The sequence below is a fragment of the Salvia splendens genome, chromosome 15 (genome assembly GCF_004379255.2).
Source record: "Salvia splendens isolate huo1 chromosome 15, SspV2, whole genome shotgun sequence".
Lineage (NCBI taxonomy): Eukaryota > Viridiplantae > Streptophyta > Magnoliopsida > Lamiales > Lamiaceae > Salvia > Salvia splendens.
In genome coordinates, this window is record NC_056046.1 from 16,595,999 (window position 1) to 16,621,676 (window position 25,678).

The 25,678-nt window shown below is 38.9% G+C and overlaps 4 protein-coding genes across 4 annotated transcripts; 2 read left to right on the top strand and 2 right to left on the bottom strand.

The window, feature by feature from the left end:
• Positions 1-1,087: 1,087 nt before the first annotated feature.
• LOC121766355 (aspartate--tRNA ligase 2, cytoplasmic-like) lies at positions 1,088-5,109 on the top strand. The gene is made up of 10 exons (XM_042162629.1): positions 1,088-1,946; positions 2,032-2,183; positions 2,280-2,394; positions 2,608-2,898; positions 2,973-3,083; positions 3,174-3,227; positions 3,571-3,650; positions 3,759-3,835; positions 4,213-4,327; positions 4,754-5,109. The coding sequence occupies exons 5-10, from the start codon at positions 2,976-2,978 to the stop codon at positions 4,782-4,784; spliced, it is 465 nt and encodes a 154-aa protein (XP_042018563.1). The 5' UTR covers positions 1,088-1,946; positions 2,032-2,183; positions 2,280-2,394; positions 2,608-2,898; positions 2,973-2,975; the 3' UTR covers positions 4,785-5,109.
• LOC121766769 (aspartate--tRNA ligase 1, cytoplasmic-like) lies at positions 1,204-2,895 on the top strand. Its single transcript, XM_042163021.1, has 4 exons — positions 1,204-1,383; positions 2,112-2,183; positions 2,280-2,300; positions 2,608-2,895. The coding sequence occupies exons 1-4, from the start codon at positions 1,204-1,206 to the stop codon at positions 2,893-2,895; spliced, it is 561 nt and encodes a 186-aa protein (XP_042018955.1).
• Positions 5,110-5,250: 141 nt separating the features above from the next.
• On the bottom strand, positions 5,251-17,920 carry LOC121769530 (calpain-type cysteine protease DEK1-like). The gene is made up of 31 exons (XM_042166365.1): positions 17,538-17,920; positions 17,188-17,330; positions 15,866-16,116; positions 15,072-15,254; positions 14,852-14,987; positions 14,344-14,474; positions 14,141-14,255; positions 13,066-14,044; positions 12,846-12,956; positions 12,594-12,652; positions 12,327-12,489; positions 11,657-11,930; positions 11,405-11,555; positions 11,166-11,277; positions 10,916-11,081; positions 10,709-10,779; positions 10,504-10,595; positions 10,228-10,390; positions 10,004-10,075; positions 9,530-9,907; positions 9,335-9,450; positions 8,952-9,249; positions 8,532-8,851; positions 8,015-8,366; positions 7,607-7,927; positions 7,401-7,505; positions 7,176-7,304; positions 6,718-7,098; positions 6,494-6,631; positions 6,178-6,414; positions 5,251-5,988 (listed from the first exon to the last, which is right to left on the bottom strand). Exons 2-31 carry the CDS (start codon positions 17,307-17,309, stop codon positions 5,683-5,685), a joined length of 6,432 nt encoding a protein of 2,143 aa, XP_042022299.1. The 5' UTR covers positions 17,310-17,330; positions 17,538-17,920; the 3' UTR covers positions 5,251-5,682.
• Positions 17,921-19,316: 1,396 nt separating this feature from the next.
• Positions 19,317-22,082, bottom strand: LOC121768836. Its single transcript, XM_042165404.1, has 7 exons — positions 21,607-22,082; positions 21,224-21,310; positions 20,869-21,126; positions 20,589-20,753; positions 20,431-20,484; positions 20,195-20,341; positions 19,317-19,992 (listed from the first exon to the last, which is right to left on the bottom strand). Exons 1-7 carry the CDS (start codon positions 21,787-21,789, stop codon positions 19,615-19,617), a joined length of 1,272 nt encoding a protein of 423 aa, XP_042021338.1. The 5' UTR covers positions 21,790-22,082; the 3' UTR covers positions 19,317-19,614.
• Between the last annotated feature and the right edge of the window lie 3,596 nt (positions 22,083-25,678).

Consider the following 25,678-nt stretch of genomic DNA (forward strand, 5'->3'; position numbering starts at 1 on the left):
GACGGGTTTATACACTACCTCCTCATCACTAGAGTCAGCACCAGAATCATCACTTAAAATATCATCAGACGATGATGACGACAATGGTGGATCAAGTTCTCCTCGTACAACATGAACATCAGCATGCTCTTGTACATTCTCTTGAGTATTCAATCCAACATCAGCAGCATCTGCAACATCTGTTTGCTCATTCATACCGCAATCAATGCTCATAGGTTCAAACCTCGTAGATGATCCAACACCATGATCAACAATTGGTGGGATGAAGGCATTTCCAACAGACGAATACTCAACAAATAATTCAATATGCCGAGTAGAATTTAGAGCCGCATTGAATATAAAAAACACACTTTCATCACTGTCAACCCCAGTACATACATAACTCGTACAGGTACCCAAGAAACAATGCCTCCAAGATATTTCGATGGAGTGTTGGTTTGAATCTATTCTTATCTTAGCACATATCATTGCAACTAATTCAGATAATGAAACACATGAATTCAATACGATGGAAGCTCTCGCACGAGGAGGATCATAACAAATGCCGACTTGAGGAAGTTGAAATATTCTACCACCCCAATATAAACTCACGAATACTTGCATGATTTCTGCAATAATATATATACAAACCAACCACAATTAAAGTTTCAATAAACCCTAATTCAGTAAGTTTAAAATAAATTTATCAAAAACCCTAATAATATGCAAATAAACAACAAATAAGGGAACAATGTTGAAAGATTGAAGGAAACATACCGAAATATGAAGGGAATCGCCAAGAAACAGCCAAGGAAATCGCCAAGTTTTGTCTCCCTCTCTTTCTCGGGCAAATTGTGCCTATTCTGCGTTGCTAGGTACTGATTTTAGCAAGTTAGAGACGCATGAGCATCATGCGTCTCTCTCTAAGACGCATGACGCTCATGCGTCGTCTATTAACATTTTAAAAAAATAAAAGACGCATGAGGGAGATGCGTCTCTCCCTACGACGCATGACCCTCATGCGTCGTTGAAAAAAAACGAAAAAAAGAGAGACGCATGACCCTCATGCGTCTTTATGAAAGACGCATAATCGTCATGCGTCTCATTAATAGGAGACGCATGAGGGTCATGCGTCTCTCCCAAATACGGAATAAAAAAAAAGCTAAGTACAAACACGGAATCTAAGTTCTATTCTAGAACAAAAATAGAAAAAACCCGAAGAAGATGGCCTTTTTGGTCGTCAGGGAGGAATGTTTCACCGTTCAATGCGTGCTGACCGTGGCGCCGGATTTGGTCAGCCCGCAGATGGTCAAATTCGCCACCAGCCTCAGCCGGGAGAGCTTTGTTGACATTGAAGGGATCGTCTCCATGCCGTCTCAGCCCATTACCGGCGCCTCTCAGCAGGTATGCTTGCAAATTTCACGGGAAAATGTCGAATGCCATTTTAATGTAATTCATTTCTCGATTTATTGAAACAAGTTGAATTGATTTTATTTTAGTTGAGGTTAGGATGACAACTCGATATGGTGGTGAGTGGATTGGATTGGATTGTCTTTATTAGGGTTTTTATATGTACTGTTTGATTAGTTGAGTTTTTTCTGCTTACTATGTTGTATAAATTGCATGCCCGTCCCTGCGCCCTGTGCGACCGCACAGGGCCCCCAATTTTCAGGGGCCTTTGAGATATTTCAGCCCATATACATGTATTCCTATTTTTTCAGCCCAACAAAGCTATTTCTCTTGTATAGCAACGCCCAGGCCTTTTTCTAGCACCGTGACTATTTTTTGAAGTCATATTTGCGTTCTACAATGACACAAGATAGACTGAATGATTTGGCCATAATCGCACTCGAGAGTGAGATGCTGGAGAAGATTGCATATGAGAACATCGTCGAAGATTTCATTTCAAAGAACACCAAAAGAATGATGTTGTTCAAGTAAAGACTATGCAATCGAGGTTCGAAATGGTATATTTCTTTAATTATCATATAGCTTTAAAATGCATTGTCTTTTTTTCTATAGTGGTAGGCCTCATTTTAAATTTTTGCACAGGGCCTCTGATTTTTTCGGGACGGCCCTGATAAATTGTTTAGGTGGAAATTCAAGTGAGGAATCTTTATTGTGTTAACAAGGCAGTTCCTATACTGCCTATCAATATTGAAGACGCAGCTAGAAGCGAGGCTGAAATTGAAAAGGCTTTGCTGGTATCGACTCTATTGAGATACATTTAAAGCATAAAGACATAATGTCTTGTTCTTTTGCTCGAAAACTTATGCCAAACGTTTGCATTCTAAATGCAGGCGGGCGAGCAACTTGTTCGTGTAAATCAAGACACTCGACTGAATTACAGGGCCCCTTGACTTGCGTACTCCTGCAAATCAAGGAATATTTACAGTCCAGTGTCAGGTTGAAGAGGTAAGAAGCATCTGACTAGTACATGATCCTTATGCATTATGCAGTCTTCGAGATATTGATAATCTTTTAGTTAGCTTTCTTCTCTTGTTCATATTCTTTTTGTTGGCATTTGAATTTATTCAGTTGTGCTGCTCATGTTTTCAGTCTTTGTATGTACCAGTTGCCAATAATCAGTTGAATATGCCGACAAATGTTGTTACTTTTTTTGTGCAGATATTTAGAGAATATTTGTTATCTAATGGTTTTTGTGGGATCCACACACCTAAACTGATTGCGGGTTCTAGTGAAGGTGGCGCTGCTGTCTTCAGATTAGATTACAAAGGAACACCTGCATGCCTGGTACAATCGCCTCAGCTTCATAAACAGATGGCCATCTGTGGCGGTTTTAACCGTGTGTTTGAGATTGGAGCTGTATACAGAGCAGAGGATTCTTTTACTCATCGACATCTGTGTGAGTTCATTGGTCTTGATGTTGAAATGAGGATTAAGAAGCACTATTAAGAGGTATGTATTAGTAATTGTGAATTCTTTGGTGGATTAGCTTTATATAAATCACTCACCTAGACTTCTTCACGCAGGTGATGGACATCGTCGATGGCTTATTTGTGAAAATGTTCGATACCTTGAATGAGAAATGTGCTAAAGAGCTTGAAGCAATCAACAAGCAATACCCATTTGAAAAGCTGAAGGCTGGTTATCTGTATTTGTCTCTGTTTGAGAGTAAACGCCACACTTGAAATTTTTTTGGTGAAGGCTCATTATCGAACTTTAATTTGCAGTATCTACGAAAGACCTTACGACTTACATTTGAAGAGAGAGTACATATGCTGAAGGTAAAATGTCAAATGTAAATTAGTCTTCTAACTTTGCATATCAAGTTCACCAGAATCTACAATGATTTACTTTAGGGGATCTTTATTGACTGTTAATATACAAGTTGGTCGCCTTTACTTTAGTAGTATCTTTCTCCTTTTACTTTGACGGAGTAACCAATGACCTTAAAAAATTAAGCTGCTTCTCAGTCCAGCAAAGTAAGAAATGGGAAATTAAATTGGAAAATTTATAACATGGTATATTCAAGTAGAATCTACACTGCAGAGATGTAGCATGATATATATGAGCACAATACATATGGATATTAGTCACTCATTTTCAACTGGATGACTTCTACTGCAGGAGGCTGGCATAGAAGTTGATCCTTTTGGAGATCTCAACACAGAGACAGAGAGGAAGCTTGGTCAGCTTGTCCTTGAGAAGTAAGCTGCTTGCTATTATTTTACCTCATTTATTTTATGCATTTTATTGACATTTCAATTTTAGGTATGGAACTGAGTTCTACATACTTCATCGCTATCCTCTGGCAGTTCGACCATTCTATACCATGCCATGCCATGCCATGATAATTCCAAGTACAGCAACTCGTTTGATGTCTTCATTAGAGGTAAGTGTAGGGAATGTTCGCTCTCACGAATTCCGAGAAGAATAAAATGCGAAGAAATGCTCTTCAGTTTTTAAAAATTGTCTCTTTTTAGCCAGGAAGCACTCCCTACCACTTATAATTTGACTGTATCATACTTGGATGTAAAATATGTGAAAATTCATTTAATTTTTTAAACCTCAAATACATGAAAAGCTATACAATCACATTTCTCATCCCTTCATAGTGGAAATTATGTGAAAATTCATTTCATTTTTCAAACCTCAGATTAATAAAAAAGCTATGCAGCCAGATTTCTCCTCCCTTCATAGTGGCATTGATTCATTCATTGGTATACTTGGATCTGTTATGTAAGCCTTTTTTCTTGATTTTATTTGTAGGTGAGGAAATCATATCTGGAGCTCAGCGTATTCATGTGCCTGAGTTTTTGACAGAGCGTGCACAAGCATGCGGGATTGACGTCTGCACTATATCAACATACATTGATGCCTTCAGGTTCACAGTTCACTTCCTTAGCTTCCTCTGTTTTCTTGTTTGATACAGCTTTTCATACTCCCGTGATTAAAAAGTTAAAGAAACAGATGTTTTTGATTGTTTACGTAAGGTTGTGGGTCGTGAGAACCTAACTCTCGGCACAAAATACCATTTTTATACATGAAGTCCACTTCATACTTGATTTACAACGCCTTGTATGCCCTTTTTTTCTATAGACATTTAGGAACCAATAGTGGTTTGCATGAGATTTCAATTGAAGCATACTTCTAGATCTACTTGATTACTGTTACCACTATTATGGTTCTTGCTTATCTCATCCTTTTCAGGCAGAGCTATACAGTGTGCACATCAACCTTCAATTATTTTCAAATTATGTGTTGAAATCATGTAGGTTGTATTGTTTATCATGTTTCATGTATATTGTAGGTACGGGGTACTCATGGTGGATTTGGAGTAGGGTTGGAGCGTGTGGTGATGCTTTTCTGTGCACTCAACAACATCCGGAAAACATCACTTTTCCCCTGTGATCCACAGAGAATCACGCCTTGATTGCCTCGTTTCCATGTTGGGTTGGAGAATTATCATGCCATTCTTCCGGTAGTTTGAACGATAAAGATGAAAAATTGAGTAGCTGATTGATCTTTGTTATTTGGTGGTAGAAACAATTACACTCAGTTGGTTCTCTCATTTTTGTATCTCCAAATGTGATACATGACACAAGCGATGTTAATAGTTGTGTTTTATTTAGAATGGAAGATGTTTCATCTGAAAAAAAGGTTCGATTTTCTGTGTGCAAGTTTTTATATTTGAATATTAATGTTAAGATATCCAAGGCTGAGAGAAAAGATTAGTTTTATGTTATGTTATTGTGTGTATTACTAGATTGCAACTGTGTATGTGTGTAAAGGGGGGAAATTATGAGGTGCAGTGGGAAATAAAGGAGAGATAATGAGGCAAATATTTATACATTTGAGTGCTGAAGCAACAAAATTGGAGCTGGAGCTTCAAATATGCTACAGCAACCTTGCTAATCTCTTCTAGTATTTCTTCTTCTCTACCTAAACCTATTCCCATTAATCCTATCCCTATCAACCCTCTCATTTACAAATTTCTTGTATCACCTAAACTCATGTACAACCTTTTCACCCCATTTCTTCCACCCCTTGCTTGTGCTCACCTGTTCACTACAATCAATCCAAACTTCAGCTGCTGTAAATTTACTCGAACACTATGGAGAGTAGTCGAAAAATTACCCTGCGATCGAGCACTCCATCAAACTTCATGAGTGCAGCCATCATTGCAGGTGCGTTCCATGCAAGCTTGCGTCTGCTTCCCACGCCAGCTTGCCCTCACTGTTATAAGGCTTCGAGAGTTATGGATGATTTGGTGAACACTGAAAGCACGAAGGGCGCCTCTTCTCCCGGGTGGATTGTTGTTGGAACTATGGTGTATCCCTTGGGGTCTGGATCCAGGACCATCTCACATGATATTTCCCGGGAATTTACGTAATCGGTCCCACCAACCGATTCGTGCATGTAGATATTGTAGGCAGCACGATGGCCACGGGTCTTTAGAATCCTCATCCCGATGTAGAACATCATCGAATCATGGCTTGATTGGTAATTCCTGAAGCCGGCTGTTGTCCTCGAGAAGCTCACCCCCTAAACAAATACGACAACATTCACTTATTGTCACAACAAAATGAGGGGAGTGTGTGCGTGTTGGCCTAGCATAGACTGGCTAAAGTCTCGAGGCAAAGGTTTTAAGGTTCAAATCCATCGGTCTTTGAATTTGATGTTGCATACCAAAAGAAGAAAAGACGAGCTCAGGTAACTAGAGCTTCTTCGTACCTGAGTTAGAGTTACAAACACGTGAATTGGTAAAGATGCATCGGCACCAGTGGCTCTCAATCTGAACTGCGGGTTTTGATGCCAAGTTTCGTAGTCTTGGCATCCACCGGCACTATAACCACGCCACTGGCTGTGGACAGAGTAACGCATTTCTGGTGGGTACACACGACACACGTATATTGATCGGAAATGGATCTGGAAATCTTGCCACGACATCCAAAATATGCCATCCTTTGCCTGTCCCCAAACACGCAGTGTTAGATACTCTAGAAACAAATCAATTGAGTCGCGATTGGGCAAAAATATCACAATTTACCTGTGGAGTATGCTTGAGCTTGTGCTTCATCCTATCTGTCCATTCAGACGAGGAATCGGACCAATGGCCATTCCACTCAACCTCGTTTGCCCAAGGATTTCGTATCTGGACAAGTTTATGGCTGTCTACTTCACGTACCTGAGCAAGATTACAAATATGATCACACATTCCAAGTTCCATCACTATTCATTCACGTAGTGTATCGAAAGTAAATTCATAAATACCTGCAATATAGAGTAAGCATGCCCCTGAACGATCCCAGAGGACGAAACATGCACATCTGAACCTGAAGGACTACCAGCACCGAGTAAAAACCCCTCCAGTTTAAAACGTAATAGTTGAGACCATAGTCTGCCACTCGCAAGATCAATCTGAGATTGAGAACTTCTCATGTCAATCTCCTCGCCAGCACCTCCTGTAAGGTCCACTAGAGCATCTTGGACAAGCCCGCCTTCCAATGCTTCGTATGACCCGTGAAGCTTAGCATATGCCTTTTCAAGTATAGAGACCCATAATTCGTTCCCCTTCCGGCTGGTTGCAAATGCAGGCTTGCCAGGTGATTCACATGGGATCCAATCATCGACAACAACGGGAACCCATTCCCCCTATTGTCAACAAGCAAAAATTTAATGGTTAATCACAATTTCATCCTCAAATCGACGCGAATGAAGACCGTACCCACCTGAATGCAGAAGCGAACTGTATAAATTCCTTCATCGTTAAAGTCTGGAGTGATAATGACTTCTGATATACGAGAAACTTCAGTCAGCACAGCAACCGCACTCAGAAACCAACAATCACCCAACCGGCCCTGTTCAAGTTACGACATTGAGGGTAAGTGGACCACAATATATAACAAGGATCTATCAGGGTTGATGGAGAGGAGAACATGCAAGATTGACAGAACCTGACAAACGTCTGAAGGATTTGCTGTTCCTGAAAATAAGCATGGAGCACAATCCAGATGCTTCTCTTTGACTATCTCTTTAGGTCTCATCCATTCGGAAACCACCTATAGCACACCTCAAGGAAATGTTAGGTAGAACACTTTGTACAAATGACTAGGCAAAAAACAACACAAGAAAGGCCAAGCAAGATTAAAGGAAACATTACCTGTAACTTGGATGGAGGGTTGACAGGATCCAGAAACAGCGAACGGTCACTTGGAGGGAACTCCTGATCAGTGAAATTCACTTCCCCTCTTGCCAAGAGGGCATCTTTAACAGCCAATTCTACTGAGCGCATACGTTGATTGATTTCATCCTGAGTCTCCATCCTCGGCTTCCTCAACCTTCTGGTAAATGAATCAACATCCATAATGACCCCCTCCCTCTCGGATCTCCTCTTCCTCCCACTTGAATATTGTCCATCCCAATCCACTTCGTCTCTGTCATAGAGATCAACCTCAGCAGGGTCACTCTCCCAGTCTTCAACCTATGCAGATGGACCAGGGTTTTATTCAACAATAGCATAAGAGAATATCATGCTTATATGGAAGGATATTCGGCAAAAGAAGCAAACCCTTGGAGGAGAATCAGCCCACTGCCAGTTGTCATCAGGATGATCAATCAAGTTGTAATCTCCGATACCAACAGCGGCTGGAAGGGCAGTGATCTCATCTTCATTCAAGCACCTTCCCCAGAGGAAAACATCCATTACATGCATCTTGGATTCAGAGCCTTCACTATCTGACCTCCCAAATGCATCCATATCGGTTGGTGGCCTAACACCAATCCAAACATCTGTTCCCTGCTCCCATATGCCGTTTCCAATATTAAGTGGAAGTCCAGTCTGATAGCCATCGTAGCCACCATCAATAAAGCAAGTGGCTTCGCCTATATCAGCATCTATAGTCATTGTGATAATATGCCACCTACAACAATTTGAGAAATAAATAGATACTTCTTCAGCAAGGAGCAGTAACGAAACTTGAGATAAATAAAGAACAAGGAAATATGGGAGATCAGACAACCAAAACTTCAATAGTCCCATAGAATCTTACACAAAATAGAGTCAAGATATGAAAATAGACACAAACCTTCCATCTGCAATACAAGATGAACTTATACTCCACTCTTTTGCAACAGTAGTCTGTCTATCGCCTTTTGTAATTAACCGAAGCCCAACTTGTCCAGCCTCAATGCCTTGTTCAGAACCAGCTACAAGAATTTCCCAACAAACTCTTCGTTGGAATTCAGTGCCCAAAAGACATACTGGCCCAGAATCAGGCTGGATCATCACAGCTGTGGAGAAGCTGACTCTTTGGGTCTGACATAAACTAGGATCAATCTGGCCACAGTGCCTGCCAGTTGTCGTCGGTTCATCATCCAGGACACAAATAGCACCATCAAGTCCAGTCTGTAACAAGATAGAAATTCAGTCTATGTTTGTAAGTACCATCACCTCATAATGAGAATGTCAATTCAAAAGTAATTAATTGAATTTTAGAATTAGTAACCTGCTGTGCACGTTGAGATAACTGAGTTGCACGTATCCTCTGGGCAATGCTTGCCACTCTTTCACGTGCAAATGTGTTGTCAAGTACTGAATCACCTCCTACGGCACGAACAGCAGCTGCCATAGCTGCTGCCTCTCTACTGCCAGCATTAGGAATAGATGATATGAGAGAAGCCTCAATCTCCTTCCACTTGCGCTCTTCCTTCTCCAGAAGGGCTTTTCTCCTTTCTTTGCCCCTTCCTTCCTCCTCACGTCTCTGCATCAGAGCTTCCTCTTCCATCTCCTTTTCTCTTATATAACTACAAGTACATAAAAAAGAATTAACAAGTAAAATAGGGATAACAAAGGAAAACAGTTGAAAATTTGTTCCCAGATCTTTCCAACCTCTCCTGTATAATTTCAAATTGTCTACGGTCCTCAGGCATCCATTTCTTAATCTTTCTTGCACTCAGATCTGAAAAACCAATGCTATCCAGGAATAGTCTCAGGCGAACTTCATCCTGGCAAAAGAAATGGTAGAAAATGATAAGCAGGCACTAAAAACAATATACCAAACTCATACCAGCACAATGCTCATACCTGCACCATTTCAGCCTTGGCAGTCAAACCAAGCAAAAGGAGTAAATACCCACCGAACTTATCCCACATGTAAACCCATTCTGTATCAATAGCTTCTTCAAGAGCAAGAATTCTGGCATGAGCACACATCTCTCTCCGATGACCTACATCACTGGTAACATCATTCTGCAATATCCTCCAACATTTCAATCTGGATAGGAATGATCCTGCAGTCAGCTCTTCATTTCTCAAACGATCTCTTAACTTCATCACGTCGGCTCTGGGAAGCACAAAATTCCCAGCCCTATCCCTTGCACTGCTAGGATCTCCAACCAAAAGTGCAGCTGAATTGGCAGACCTCTGAGGAGCGGAGTATGTTCCAGACAAAGCATTTCTTGTCTGCATAGAGTAGGAGGGGTATCAGATCAAATTATGTATACATGTTACTTGGACAATGGATGTTTTCTTGAACAAAATAGAACTGAAAGGAATCACCTTTGTTGCTGATCTAGCAATTGCCTGTACCACGGTCTCCTTGCTCAGAAAGTGAACAGCATCTTCCATCATCTAAGAAAAGAAAAATTTTTAGAATGGAGATGAAGCATAACACAGAAAAAGAAGACAAAAAATGATCCATATGATGGAAAATTCAAGACCTGCTCCAGGATGTCTTATAGATTTCAAATGACAGATGGTAAGCTCAAGATAGAAAATAAAACCTCAAGAGTTAAGCAAGAACGTGAGACGGCAAATCCAAAGGCGACAACAAGTGTAATAGCTGACACAGCAGCACCAGCAAAAGGTGGATAAATTTTCAAACTGGCAACAACACCCCAGCCTTCAATTGCAAGTGCTATCCCATAAAGCAAGAGAAACGCAGCACTGTATGGGAACAACATTTATCATAAATGTATGGCGAAGTCAATAGAGTGCACCTCATAGGACTGAGAATTGAAGAATAAATAATTTGATATTCCCAATGGAGATTGACAAACCTGACATTTTTTCCACAATCTGCATGAGCATCATAAACATATACAGGCAATACCCTAGGAGAATAAACCACTATGGGAGGGGAAAGAAGTACCTGCAAAGTCAATCGGCAATATAAAACAGGATATATAGTATTCCCAAGAAAACAATGAATTGCATTGGTTCGTGGAGTAAGCTACACTGCTATAGTAATATGATTCAACTCACAGTCAGTGCCCTTCCAGCCAACAAGAACAGAAATGAGAAGTAACCAACAGATGCACCAACGAAAGCTTTTTCTGTTAAAAAAAAGAAATGACTTTAGAACGGCGTATAAGTCCAATTCTGACATTGATATAAAAGGAAGCATGTACATGAGTAAATTTAAGCAGATCAGATATTACTTTGTATTAAAAGGACGAGATGCATTTTTACCTTGGAACCAACCAACAAAAAAAGCAGCCAAAGCCAAAAGAAATGCAAGGAAACAAACAAATAACATCTGAAACCGCGTCAAGTAAAAATTATTTGAAGCCCAGTAGTGAATCACGCCAATTGCAAGGACCAAAAGAAGAACCACTAAAAGGAATGCTGCACCAATCTGCAACAGTACAGATGAACAAATCAGATGAGGTTACGGTGGCATATAATGAAACAAAATGACTCTGTAAAAATGTTAACTCACCGTCCATGGTTCAATTATAACTGTAACTGCTGAAATTGCACCAAACAACAGAACTAAGCCAATAATTATGAATATATAAGCCCCACGAGAAAGCTTCCAGCCGTCATCTTTCCTGTGGTCATACATCTGAATATGTCAGTCACTCTTAACAGCTACCATTGCTGACCATAGATCTAACTGCTTAAGAACCATAATAGGAAAAAGCTACATTTAAAATACATGTCTATAATATCACACACCATTTGAGAAGACCAGAGGACAGTGACAAGACAGCAGGAATGCAAATCAATGGAAGCAAAGCAGCAAGAAAGTCAGCCTTTGTCGGAATCTGGTCTACCCTCGAAGTGACGATCATCATATATGATGCCCCACAAAATGACATTAGGACAGCTGTAAAAGGATGGAATCAATCCTTAGTAATGGAAAGCAATTTTAAGCGCATAAACAGGACCAACTAAAAGATGAATAATAACCTAGTAAAGAAAATTCACCTGCAAACAGCCCAATACATACAGCAGAGGAGAGAGAAAATCGATAGGTTGCAAACCATGATACAATTGGCAGGACGCCAGTTACTATCAATGCGATTGCAGAGGCCATGGCCCAGCCAATATACAAGGATGATGCATAGGGAGACGAAACACTTTTTGGATCCCCAGTCCAGCTCTTGTAGCGTAAGTCATCCAAGGGCTTCGCAGATATAATCCCACCAAGTGCTAATAAAGATCCAGCAAATAAGGCCATGCAAATAAAAAGAATAACACCCTGGCAAAAAATAGTATTAGCTCCAGAACATACAAACAGAAGAGAGTATAAGTTTGAGGAATCAGATGTGATAGTTTTAGTATACAATAAACAGCCAAACCCCATGGAATTTTTTTGATAGAATAGAGACAATAACATAGGAACTAAAGAGAGAAAATGAACAGTATCAATAGTAGATACAATCATTCTAAGCAATCAAGGATGGCATTATTATATGAACACACACTTCCTTGAATTATATGAGAAAAAAAAAGGAACTTTGGTATCATATGTATAGATCTCAGAAACCCATAATATGATATACAGCGCCCATACGCTACATATGAAGGCGAACTCGTATTTTTCTAAACCAGTAGCAAACAGCAAAAATTAGCCGGAAAAAGGAAAAGACTGTACCTCTTTTCTCCTAGTAATGACATGATTCCCAGTATGACCTGCATCAGTGCCACCAGAAATTTGAAACTTGTAACCATTCTGAATCCATATTGGAACACCAACCGATAGACATGCCACCATCAAGGGTACTGTTAAAGACAACCCCAGTAGAACAGATGACTTGCTGCAGATATAGATATACAATCATGAGTTTATGTCTGACCATATAGGTAATGGAATGTATGGTAACGTATTTGAAGATGATAAACATGATTAAAAGAAGTTTACCTCAAAAAGGAAAGCAATAATCCAACAGAAGTGCTCACTAACCAAGCACCAAAGCCATACTGCATATAAATGAAAGAAAATATATTAATAAAATCAAATATATTAATAAAATCAACAGTGCAGAAACATTAATAGAGGGTGAAGAAATTAAACAAAAGTATACTTATACAGCCCATCTAAGTCTAGAACTTAAAAACAAAATAAAATAAGATAATCTAGCTTGAAAGCCTCCAGAACATAAAATAAAACTACCTTTCTAGGTTTGGATGTCATAGACAATTCTTCAGATTGAAGTGACCTAAGGAAGGCCATGATTGACCAGACAACAGGAGACAATAGTAGCACAGCTATACCAAATTCAAACTGCAGAAAATGAGATCAAACTTGTGGTAAGAGGCAACAAGGTAATAAATGCAAAGTTGTTATAATAAACACCACTAAAACTGCAATAAATTATAAAGGGAGGCTGTACCTGTTGGTGTGTAGAGTTTATCAGATTGATTGTTTTTGGGCGGTAAATGGCCACAACAATGGTCTCTATACTAAAGACAAAACTAAACAAAAGCCACGACCGCTCTGGTGTGCCAGTTGTATAGTGCAAGAATAGTCTACATAGTTGTAGCCATTTCTCCAGACCACGTAATCTAAGCTCTTCCGAGAATGAAATTTCATTAGATGGCATATTGTCAATACTGTTAGAGTCCATCGTAGCTGTGTTAGTATTGTCACGGTGATCCCTATCCGCATCCAAGCTACTTCTTTGCAGCAATGCAAGGATCATAGGATCCAATCCATTTTCCTTCAGCATCACAGCAAAATTAGGATCAAGTCCCTTGTCTTGCAGTAAATTTGTCAGTTCAAGCTCTCCCTGTCCTCCTCTTCTTTTCAAGAGGGATGTAATCCTCGGATCATTCAACTTCTCCTGGAAAGCCAGTGCCAAATTCAAGTCCAGCACCTGACTCACAGAATTAGATGCACTTGAGTCACATCCCTGACTATCCATGCCACTACTAGAACAAGCCACAAGAGACCCGTTATGGTCAAAACTTTTGTCAACATAAGAAGGCCCAACTTCAGTTTCTTGAACGACTGAGTGACAAGAAGTACTACGTAATGCAAAACTATGCCTTCCACTATCAATGCCCTTCTCACTATGGATACCTTCAACATGATTCCAGCTAGTAAGATCCCCAGTGTTAGGTACTGTACCATTACCAAGGTGACCAGCATCAGCACTACTACTGCGTTTTACACTTGAACCACAACCTTCAGATGAGCTGGAGGAGCAGTTCTGCTCTTTCTTACGAAATCCTTCTCGGAGACGAATAACTGTACTCTCCAAAGCATCCCTTCTAGCAGCAGATGGGTTCGTAATGCACAAATGACGAGACACAGCAGCTCCAAGAAGCACAGAGGCCACAACTGCATAGCTGATACAGTGTCCTAGATACCTGTAAATGATTTTGTATCACTAAATATGAGAAACTGGATTAAAGACGAGAATATTTGGTAACCGTTTACTTTATTCCGCAAGGTATGAAACAAACCAGTAATGGACTCCAAAACATATTAGGAAGACGCGAGAAGCCCCAGCAATAAAAAGTGCAGCAACGCGGCTCTTAAGAAGCTTAAATCCATAGAGGCATGTGCCGAGATTCCAATCTAGAAGAAATACAAATTCCAGATTATAAGAAACAAAATGTACATAGTGGAGAATTTGAAGTTTTAGGCATGTCTATAGTGGATATACCAAGAATAATAACTGCAGCAGATGTAATTGCTCCAAGCCAGTGAGATTCCTTGGCTGTCAAACCATATAAGATGGAATATACAAGCAGAACCACAAGGGAACCGAAATAGAGAAGCCCAAGGTGTAATGCCCTGCAAGGATCATATATGACTACATAAGTTGAAAAGCTGAAGAGATTACATAATGGACTCAAGCAAGAAGAAAGTCCACAACCCCATAACACCATACTCCCTCCGTCCTATAAAAATAGTCTTCTTTTTTTTTTGGTCCATCTCACAAAAATAGTCATCTTCCATTTTTGCTAAGTTTTTCTCTCTTATGAGGTGGACCCCATTCTCCACTGACAATACTCCAATCACTTTTTCTTTCTACCTCTTTCCTACTTTACCAATTAGGTATTAAAACCCATGTCGTGCCCAAAGTCCCTATTTTTATGGGACGGAAGGAGTATTATATTACAAAGAAGGATTGAATTAAACTAATGCAAGCAATCAAAAGGACAACTTGCCTTCTTGACTGACGAGGGTATAATTCATTGGGATCTGGCGGTTCAGGTAAGCATGCAACGGGCCCCACTTCAATACAGTCTGAGTAAGCAAATTTGTATGCCCTTCTCACATATTCATCTATGTCTACACCATTGCCTGTTGGATATATTAGAAAAGATAAATATATTTCTGAACTCACATAATGATTTTGAGGTCCGAATAGAATGAGCTATGGCGTACCATTGAAAACCATCCGACAAATAAAAAGCATGTTGATTGCTAGGGCAATTGCTGAGACACCAAAGAAAAAACCAGAAGGAGAATACCGATCGGATGCCTTTGCACCCGCAGTAACATATACAGCACAAAGTTCATAAGCACAAAGCAACCCAACAGCCAGAAGAAGAAGAATTGCAACAGCCCCTGCACAAGGTTTTCATAAGGATCATGTATACGTTAGCGTGCGATATGGCATGCACAAGCAGCATGGCTAATTCCAATGCATCTAGTAACAATGGACAAATCTCGATATTTCGCTTTACACATGCCATATATATATATATATATATATATATATATATATATATATATATATATATAAGTATATCCATACCCAGAACGTATCATTCTACTGCCATATTCAAGCACAATTCACATAAGAGTTTGGAGAATATTTTGATGGTATAGAATATAGATGACATACGAATTAATAGTGGGAATATACTGGAGCTGTTTCTATGGCTATATCCAGTTATCCACTGATAATGGCAGCTGCAAATTAGCTTATTCCCTTCTGATATGATATTATCAGAACTGTGTTGATGTAGGAAGAATTGTATCTAAAGGGCATTCCTATTCTATTTTCTAAAATCATAGGATGGCGTAAGAAAATTGAAAGAAAAAGAACAAAAAGCAATGACTTGATACTAAGAGCGATAAATAATCTATCAGATATATAATCAGAAATCAGTTCTAGAAATATTTTTTGTAAATACAGGCTTCATTCAAATTCAGTGGGGGTAGGAGATACATACTTGAGCTTTGCCATTGTGTTCTCCACCAGAGCATTACGGAATAAAATGCCAAAAGTAGAGCAACTCCAGCCATTACAACAGCTAAGCCAATTATATCTCTCCCCAGTATCATAATCAACCAACATCCCCAAACAGTAAGCACCACCACTGGCGAAATAACAACTATCCATGAACCCAGGGATAGAAGGCTGCACAATATTCCTAGCTGAGGCCCATGGAGGAAATTCGGCCATTTTCTAGCAAATATCCAACTGAGAAAGCAATAATGAAGAGGAACTCAGTCAAGTACAGGCCTAGTTCTTCGGATGTTCAGGAATACTTGCTTAACTTCTTAGAAAATTTCATACAAATTTAAAGCAAAGTAAACAAGAAAAAAAAATAGTACTACCAATTTTGAAAAGGACTAACTGAATCAGTGGAAATAATGAACAACGAACTACTCATTCTTTTTACATATTGTATAAAAGGAAATAATACACACGTACTGGAAAAGGATATAGTGCTTCCCTCCTAATCAAATTGATTGATCATGAGCAATGGAGTAGAATTTACACTTAAGGAGGGAAGAAATTAATTTATGAGTTACATGCATTAGAATACATACACAAGTTTGTCTATAATGAAAAGGGTATATCCATAGAAACTTTGTGAAAGAAATATGGACCATATTGATGAACATATGATGATTCCATATGTCTGAAGATTTGGTTTTTCAAAGGAGTGTGAGATAAGGAGATACCAATTTTCTACTTCATTAACCTGCTGTATTAAATAAAGACAACAACTTAGCATAGTTCCATACCTAATTTCTTCATCTCCTACCAGACGGTAGTAACCATATTCTTTCCCAATAGTAACTAAAATATTATACTCCATTTAGTATGAACTAGCATCAGCTGAGATTTAAAGTTTAATACAGATAAACTGCAGTAACTTATAGAATTATGGTCACCTTAGAGAACTATATTATGCATCAAAATATGCCAACTACCTAAAGGTTCTATTATGTTTCAGTTCCAGTTATTCCAGTCTGGGACTGAAGAATCTAACTAGTAGTCCCAGAAACATTGTTAACACTCAGTGATCCGGCCAACTCCAAATCCAAGATGTATTGAAACTCATAGTCATTCCTGAAGCCAATGTATCCAGTCCAGCAATCCAGATTACAGAACAAGCAGTATTTCCTAACTCATTGGCTCATTGCATTATATCTCGAGTACAACTAAAAGCAAAGCTAGCCATTCGACTACATTACTGAAGTTCCAAATCAAAACAAAAGACGCTATGCAAAATTTGAGTCCCGAGGAGGGTAAGAGAGGCACCTATAGATACGCCACGGCCGCCAATTGACCAACCAGAGTATAGAAAAGGAAGCAGCCCCAAGAACAGAGAAAAGGGTCCCGGAAATTATGCATGCCAGGATCAACTCATGCACCTCCTCCATTTTGACCCCCTTTTATCTCAACTACACAAACAAGAAAAAACCCATCAGAGTGAATTAATCCATTTAAAAAAGAAAAACAATGAAATAAAATCCAGAAAGAAAATTAAATTGACCAGTTCAACTGGCGCGGCGCATTCAAATTGGGAAGTAAAAAACAGTCTTTCAAAATCAGGAAGCCATAAAATTAATAAATAAACAAAACCCTTAAAACAAACACACACAGCTCACCTATTCCAGAAAAATTGAGTCATTTCCCTCAAGATTTTAGCTGGAAAAGCCACAGCCTTTCAGCACAATGTCTGTCCCCACCATAATCAAGAGCGAGAAAGCTAGGGATTTCGCCCTAACTTCACCACATCCAAGCGAGCAGAAGAAGAGGCGGAAAAGAAAAAATGGAATTAAAAAGAAAAGGAAAGCAAAAAACCTGGAAATGCAAAGAGCAAATTTGGTAGAAGAGTAGAGAGATTAGGTAAAAGCAGATGAGTTAAAAAAAACCTTCACTTTGTGAGAAAAGAGAAGTGAAATATGAGGGTGGAAAGAATGCAGGGCTTTAGGTTGTAGAGAGAGAAGATGCGAGCAGAGGCAGGCAGGCAATGGAGAAGAAAGAGTAAAGTGTGCGCGTTTGGATATTAAAATAAAATAAGTATATAAATTGTTTTTTGATCATATTATAAGTCTGTGGTTGTAAATATATAAAGTAACAGCTGGGAATTTTGTTCTTAAACGCGTTTGGTATGCGCGTGTTGGAGACTCACCAATGAGAGAGGGCCTTGAGGTGTCGTGTTGGTGAGAGTCTGGTAGCTGCGACTTGGAAGGGGAATTCTATTCAGACATGAGTCCGAATTTTGTCGTAAATACATGCTTGGGGTTTGAGATATTTACTGGCCAGTTAAAGTATAGTACTTCCTTTTTTGACAATTTTATACTCCTGTAAAAATTAATAAATTATTGATTTACTGATGAAATATTAAATTTGTTTAAATTATATACAATATTTCCACACCCCTATTAACGTTATATTTTGAAAAATTATGTTCATGAATAAGAGAGAGGATTACATCTTATCCTGAATATAATAATTGGATAAAGTTCGAAACTCTGATTATAGATTTATAATGAAAAAATCATGATTTTTTTAATATGGTGTGAGTTGAGTGTAGTAAAATAGTAGTAGTACCATTTTAACAAGAAATTATTTATAATTATAAAAGTATATAAAATGACAGTTTTATAGGGCTGAGCCCAGATATGGCTGCTTTTTAATTTGGGCCACGATTATTAATGGGCTTTGCAGTTTGAAAAGGTAAAAGACCCATTCTAAAAGTGTCACTTTCCATGTACAAACCGTGACACTTTTTTTCTTTAAGTTGTTTAACTTTTTTGACATTCACACCTATTTAATTTGACTTGTGACAATAGGACTTTGACTTAAATGTCTCTTGCCCGTGGAATTAACACGAAAAACCAACGTCCACCAAAAACATAAATATATTAAAAGGCTTTATTGCAATAAAAATGGGGCTATATTTCCTCCTTTATGAGTAGTACCTTTTACATTCCTTCTTTTTAAAAGGTATCGACTTTACACAATTACACCTCCCTTAAATAAAGGAATGAAAACGTGAATCCTAAAAAGCATTTTAAATGCACATCAATGACAAAAAAAAAGATAAAATATAGAATTAAAAAGCTAAGCCAAAAAAAAAGGGAAATGTATTAATTATCAAGATTTTGTGGGGGTGATTGATTGTGGTGGGTTCCTCTTGCACAGAGGCAATGCACCAAGAATCTCAAGATTAATGTATTACTTTCTCACACATGGAAACTCATTATGTTTTCAGACATCACATTCCACTTGGATAAGAGACAAACACTTGTCAGATTTATTTTAATCTTAGCATTCACATAATGGAGTTATCTCCAAACATGGGTATAGTTTTTTTATGTCTTGAAAAATCACAAAGCAGCAAATGGATTAATACTAGCAACTATAGAGAGAGAGAGAAATGACAAATGGCCAGTTTCTTACATGATTTTCAAGAAACTAGAGCTTACTTCCCCCAATACAGACACTTACAAAGATGGAGAAAACCTACAACACACAAAAAGGGTCAAAAGTTCCCACCAAAAACATGTTTCATTGCTCAATAAAAACCTAACAAAAACTAAAACAAGAAACAAATGGTGGGGTGTACACAGAGAGAGAAGGACTACATTGAATAATACAGTGATCCAAAGACTCTTTCCTTTTCTTTTCTTCTTTGTTTTTCCATTTTGCTTTCTTTCCTCTTGTATTATAGCTTGTTCATGAGCAATTCGGGTTCCTGCCAGGGCCGCCGTAGTAAAAGTACCTTCCCCAATCACCGTTGCTGCCTGTTTGGATATCGTAGCAGTTGGATTGCTCAGTGAATGTGCCAAGATTTTTGGGGGCTTTAAGATTGTTGGAGCTGTCCACATATTGAATGTTCCTGAAATAGCTCGACTTGCCAAAACCTTCTTCTGGGAAATGACCGCTGCCCATTTGAGTCGAGGTGTGCTTCCCATCAGGCTCCGAGTTCACTACCTCCCCGCCCCACTCAATCATTGAGGCGTTGTCGGCTAAGTAGGAGAACAAGAAAGACGGCCAATACCCCAATACGTAGTCATTTCCAAACTGCATCCACCAATGTCCCTCTTTCGGATCCTATACAGAAACGAAAAGCTAGTATTTGTAAACTGCAATGCTGAATACTGATAATCATGTAGTAACAAGCAAGAAAATTTCAAGATTCTCTCATGGCATCAATGATGGTGCTTTTGAAATGCTATTATCTAATCACACCCCTTAGTAGCTAGTCATGGTTAATGTTTTACAAAAGGTGGCTTGTAGTGAAATTGGAATTTACCTTCCAGATGAGAATGCTAATATCATATTGTGAATTCCGAAATCCAGAAACAGGAGAGATGCTAGCCCCCATTGCTATTTCATTACTGACTTGAATGAACCCTGAGCAGAGAAGATTGTAGCAACCCGTGGCTAGATATGCATCACTCTGTTAATGTGACAGGAGAAATTAGAAAACCACTCGAGATTTTTAACATCGGTAAACATCAAATAACACAAAAAATGAGTAGAGCTTACAGTCCAATAAGTGAACAGTCTAGTGTTGTTGTCTCCATAGAGATCTGGACTAACCTGAAAGCAACAGCATCATATATCATGCTCATTTATACACATACTCAACATCCTTCTTGAATTATTTCATCAAGTCATCCCAAATTGACAGACAGACAGTGTACCTGCCAACCAGCTTCGATGCTGTTAAGATCTTTGCCAAAGGAACCGCCCAACACCCAAACTTGGGACAAGCTGAACTCATTAGGCTGTTGAATTTTGGGCTCCCAAACATTAATAGTAGCCTTTGCTCCAAAATACTTGTCCCCTTCCACATAAGCTATCGCGTGCTGGTAACAAAAGTAAACTACTTTAGCACATGGAAAAGTAGAAAACAAAACAATAAAGCTTGCTTTATATATATTGTTTAGAACAACAAAAAGAGTCCCCATTATAGTTACATACCTGATGACCACTTTCATTGATGAAGTCAGGATCAGCCGACCTCGGCTTGGGGACGCTTCTGTGCTTCTTCTTTCCATATCTTTTCACAGAGCTTGCCCTCAACACATCTTCCTTTTTAGTTCTCCTAATAGGAATGGTACCCTCACTGCATTTTCCATTCATATGCCACAGCTGAGTGATTGGATTCGCTCCTTGTTTCGACTCTACCGACATCTTGTTCTCCCCAAAGAGTCCTTCTGGATTAAAACTGGGTCTAGTCTGAAACAATAGATGCAAAATAATCAGAACAACATGCCCCAAATTCATCTCAAAACCAAGAAAAGTGTGTTCAATGCAGAAAACGAAAGAAATGGACCTGGATTTTGTGGTCTTTTAGGTAAGGATGATCAAAAGCTGGCTGGTTTGTAATGGGCACGCAATCAATAACATCCCCATCCGGGCTCTGTTGCATCATCACAAATACATCATGTTTATTATAATAAAAACAAGGGTCATAATTCCTTAAAAGTCCTACAAAAGTGCTATCATTCAATCACTATGACAATATCAAGATTCGAAGATTTTACAAAAATATTCTCAACTTGCGAAATTCATAAACTGAAAAGCAATCTAATTGAGCTCATGACCAAATGTTGGAAACTTAAACAAAATTCAACAACTCATTCACTACACAAAACCACACACTGGTAAATAGCCCAAAATTAAATTTCCCAGCCAGCTAAAAAAAAGAAAACATACCTCAATGGATTTAGCCGGAGGTTTATTGAGTCTTTTCAGGTGTTTCTGAACTTCAAGCTTCTGCTTGGAAGGAGACAACCTCCCGGCGCAAGATAGCGACATCAAGCCCCATAAACAAGCTAAAAACACCACCACCTTCAAGTCTCTCCTCCCGTGGCCATAGCTAAATCCCTTACCACCCATTTCAATAACCAAACACCGTAACAAAAGAGCAAACCCAGAAGCAAAAAAATAAAATCTTTAGCAAGCCCGAGGCGTAGGTTAGCAGGGAAACAACACGAGCCCAAGATTCAATGATACAAACCCACCATTGAAATCACAAAAAGGAGCCCAAAAAAACAATATTTCTATGCTTATCCTATGCACCCCCAGTGATACTGTTTAGTTACTGTTCCTCACTCTCTCTCTCTCTCTCTCTCTCTCTCTCTCTCTCTCTCTCTCTCTCTCTCTCTCTCTCTCTCTCTCTCTCTCTCTCTCTCTCTCTCTCTCTCTCCTGTGCTTCGAGAAAGCCAATTGCTATGCAGAGATGTCTATTTTATTCAGCAATTGTTAATTATATTTAGTGCAAAAATTAATTACACTTTTTTTTTCTTTTTTCCTTTCTAATTTATAAGTTGGCTTTCCAGACACGAGGGGCAAAAGGGGAATGTAGAAAAGGTGCGAAAGTGGAGAATTTTTGCCTCCACTCGCCTACCACTGATACTCTGTCGTTTTGTCCGCCTTCACCCACTATCTACGCCACTTTCCGGTTTTGCCCTTCTAGTTTAAATTGGCGTGCGCTGGTTTTACAAATTTGCCCTCCTCGTTTCCGCTCCCTTACCAATGCACAACGGTCCTACCCCTTTGAACTAATTTTGCAGCTTTTTATTTGATTTTCCTAAAACTATGATCACGGTTTCAATTATAGTAGTAATATTAGTATTTCTTTATGGGGGATTATTTATGAGGAATTTTATTTTTATTGTTTCAAACACTATGTTGGTTTAAAGAATTAATCACACTGTAACTAAATCAAGACATTCACACATGTATTTTGTATAATAATATGATAACTTGGTACATTGATTATGGAGAAATTTATTCGAATTAACCAAATTGTGAAATATGGCAATGATGAGAGGTGAATCTTGGTCATGAATCATTGCACAATTGACGGTATTAGTATGACTACGAAAAGTGATTGCTAGTATACCTTTCAATCAATACAAACAAATTTCGCCAACATTAATTCTTCCCTTTCATTTATCGAATCTTTTGATGGATAGTGATTGTTTTACTCTAAAATGGCATAAATATATTACTCACTATGTTCCTTAATAATTGAGATATTTTTATTAGCACGAAATTTAAGAATAGTATGTTAAATGGATGGTGATTGTTTTGCTCTAAAATGACCTAAATATATTACTCACTCTGTTCCTTATTAATTGAGACATTTTTATTGACACGGAACTTAAGAATAGTGTGTTAAATGGATGGTGATTGTTTTGCTCTAAAATGGCCTAAATATATTACTCACTATGTTCCTTAATAATTGAGACATTTTTATTGACACAGAGCTTAAGAATAGTGTGTTAAATAGATGGTGATTGTTTGCTCTAAAATTGCCTAAATATATTACTCACGTTGTTCCTTATTAATTGAGACATTTTTATTGCCACGGAGCTTAAGAATAGTGTGTTAAATAGATGGTGAACAGAGTAAGTGAGATGAAGAGAGAATAAAGTAAAGAGATAGATACTTTTTGCCAAAAATAGAAATTACTCAATTATCTTGGAACTTTTCAAAATAGAAAAATGACTCAGTTAACATGGAACGGATGAAGTACTGTATTACTCATTCGTCCCACAATAAGATTCATGTTTTGTAATTTTCATCCCGACTCTTAATAAGAGTCTTATTTCATTTTTACCATAAAGGATAAGTAAGTCAAACACTCTACCAACTTATTACATCTCTTACTTTACTTTACCTTCGTATTTATTATTATTTTCTCAAAATGAATACTCAAAACGAAACACATCTATTATAATGGAATTGAGGAAGTAGATACTTTTCTAAACCTAACATAAAACTATACCTCTCAACAAAAAAATGGGATATCTGCAATCCGAAGGATGTTAATCAGAGTTCACCCCATCATTATACCAGTCAAAGGTAATTATTATTGTCAATAACGTAATTTTTGCAAACTTTTAAACAGTCACACACTTTTACATGTGCTCTTACCCTTTGTAAGTGTACAATCTATCACACGTGATTTTTCTATTTATTTTTTAAAATAATGATTCTATAATTTATAAAGATAGTTAAGTAACTTTATTAGGTTGGGCTGTAGTAATTTTGTCCACAAGAATTAAACATATCAATATCTGATAAAATGAGCATTAATGAATACACGTCTTAATTAATCATTAGTTTTTTCATGTCTTCTTGTTTTTGCAATGCTGATAATGTAAGATATAATAAACAAATAATTGTAATATCTTGATGACTTACTAGTTAAGAGCATTTATAATGGCGGATGTCCAGACGGACGTCGGACCGGTGTGCCGGACGTCTGCGCGGGACGTCCGCCATTAGGCAACATGCATATAGATACGGGCGTCCGCTGCAGATACCGGAGTTCCGCGGCTTTCCGGGACGTCCGCCATTGCGTTGATACGACGAACGTCCCCGCGGACGTCCTGGTTTTTTATTGTTTTTTGTGGATATCCGTCGGGATGTCCTTGAGGATGTCCGTCATTGTGTAGTGGGATGTCCTTATGACGTGGCAGTGCAGTGAGATGTCTTTATGACTGACAGAAGATGTTTTTGGAAAGTCCATCATGATGTCTGTCGGGACACCCATCCCATTGTGGATGCTCTTAAAATTTTAAATTATCATAAAAAGATAAAAGACAAAAAGGGTCAGAGAATCATGACTGCGACTCTGGAAATTTTTTGATAATATAATAGTAGGGGAGCATTAGAGCATCCGCAGCGGTAGAAGGACGGCGTTCGTCCGTTCGTGCCAGCGGCGCGGGAGAACGTTGCACGCCGCTGCGTTCTTGCCGCTGGCACGACGCTGCTCTTAGCTAAGAGCATGTTCGTGCCAGCGAACAGCTGATGTGACGGCTCCTGATTGGCCAACGGCAAATCCGTTGGAATTTATTTTTTTTAAAATCGGATTTTTATTTTCCCACTTCCCAAAAAATTATATCCGCTTTCTGTCCACTTTTAATTTATTTTTCAATTTTTTTCCCCAAAAATACATATTTTCTTCTATAAATACTCTCACTTCCACACAAAAAATTTCACACAACACTACACAATTCTCATCTAAATTCTTTCATTTCCATTCTTAAAATTCTCAATCTTTCTTTCACTCTTACAATAAAAAAATGTCCGGCTCCGGTGATCACCCCTCCAGCTCCCACGGTTGGAACCACGAATGGTTCGGTTCAAAACCATTTCCTAGTCCGGAAATGGAATTTTCAGCCCCCTCCTCAAACCTAAAGTTCGCAAGCTCCGGGTGGCTACCGGCCTTACCCGGTCGACAACCAAGATACCCCCGATGGGAAATACGGATGGACACCCGAACCACCCGTACCTAGAGCGGGAGGGAGCGGCGGCTCTCAAACTCCTACTCTTCCTACTTGTGGTGTCCGCACCCCGTACACTCCGGGGGAGATGGAGCAATTATTCAAAGCATTTTTGTCTATCTCCGAAGATCCGGAGATTGGCACGAACCAATCCGGGGACCATTTTTGGTGACGCATCTGTCGCCGGTACAATGAAAACTGGCCGGCTGGAACAATCGAGAGCAACGAGAGTATGGTGCGCAATGCCATATACAGAGCAAACGAAGAAATCCAAAAGTTCCAGGGGTATTACCTCCAGGAAGAGCGGTCAGCGGGGAGCGGCCGAAGCGAGGTCGACAACATCAGTGCCGCGTTGGCGACCTACCAATCCCAACACTACAAATCGTTCAAGTACCTCAATATTTGGCAGGAGGTGCGTGTGCATCCGAAGTATAGGGGAGACGTAGCATCCTCCTCTAACTCCTTCGGCAAACGGTCGAGGTCGGTAT

What these genes read in the sequence shown, in the direction of transcription:
- LOC121768836 (XM_042165404.1), bottom strand. Translation starts at nt 21,789, where the DNA reads ATGGGTGGTAAGGGATTTAGCTATGGCCACGGGAGGAGAGACTTGAAG. An exon ending in TCAATGAAAGTGGTCATCAG is followed by an intron (nt 20,754 to 20,868) that starts GTATGTAACTAT and finishes TTTTGTTACCAG; the next exon opens with CACGCGATAGCTTATGTGGA. An exon ending in TTAGCATTCTCATCTGGAAG is followed by an intron (nt 19,993 to 20,194) that starts GTAAATTCCAAT and finishes GTTTCTGTATAG; the next exon opens with GATCCGAAAGAGGGACATTG.
- LOC121766769 (XM_042163021.1), top strand. Translation starts at nt 1,204, where the DNA reads ATGGCCTTTTTGGTCGTCAGGGAGGAATGTTTCACCGTTCAATGCGTG. An exon ending in AAATTGAAAAGGCTTTGCTG is followed by an intron (nt 2,184 to 2,279) that starts GTATCGACTCTA and finishes TTCTAAATGCAG; the next exon opens with GCGGGCGAGCAACTTGTTCG. An exon ending in CGGGCGAGCAACTTGTTCGT is followed by an intron (nt 2,301 to 2,607) that starts GTAAATCAAGAC and finishes TTTTTTGTGCAG; the next exon opens with ATATTTAGAGAATATTTGTT.
- LOC121766355 (XM_042162629.1), top strand. Translation starts at nt 2,976, where the DNA reads ATGGACATCGTCGATGGCTTATTTGTGAAAATGTTCGATACCTTGAAT. An exon ending in GTTTGATGTCTTCATTAGAG is followed by an intron (nt 3,836 to 4,212) that starts GTAAGTGTAGGG and finishes TTTTATTTGTAG; the next exon opens with GTGAGGAAATCATATCTGGA. An exon ending in ACATACATTGATGCCTTCAG is followed by an intron (nt 4,328 to 4,753) that starts GTTCACAGTTCA and finishes TGTATATTGTAG; the next exon opens with GTACGGGGTACTCATGGTGG.
- LOC121769530 (XM_042166365.1), bottom strand. Translation starts at nt 17,309, where the DNA reads ATGGAGGAGGTGCATGAGTTGATCCTGGCATGCATAATTTCCGGGACC. An exon ending in TTGTCGGATGGTTTTCAATG is followed by an intron (nt 14,988 to 15,071) that starts GTACGCCATAGC and finishes TATATCCAACAG; the next exon opens with GCAATGGTGTAGACATAGAT. An exon ending in GATTGTGGAAAAAATGTCAG is followed by an intron (nt 10,391 to 10,503) that starts GTTTGTCAATCT and finishes GTTCCCATACAG; the next exon opens with TGCTGCGTTTCTCTTGCTTT.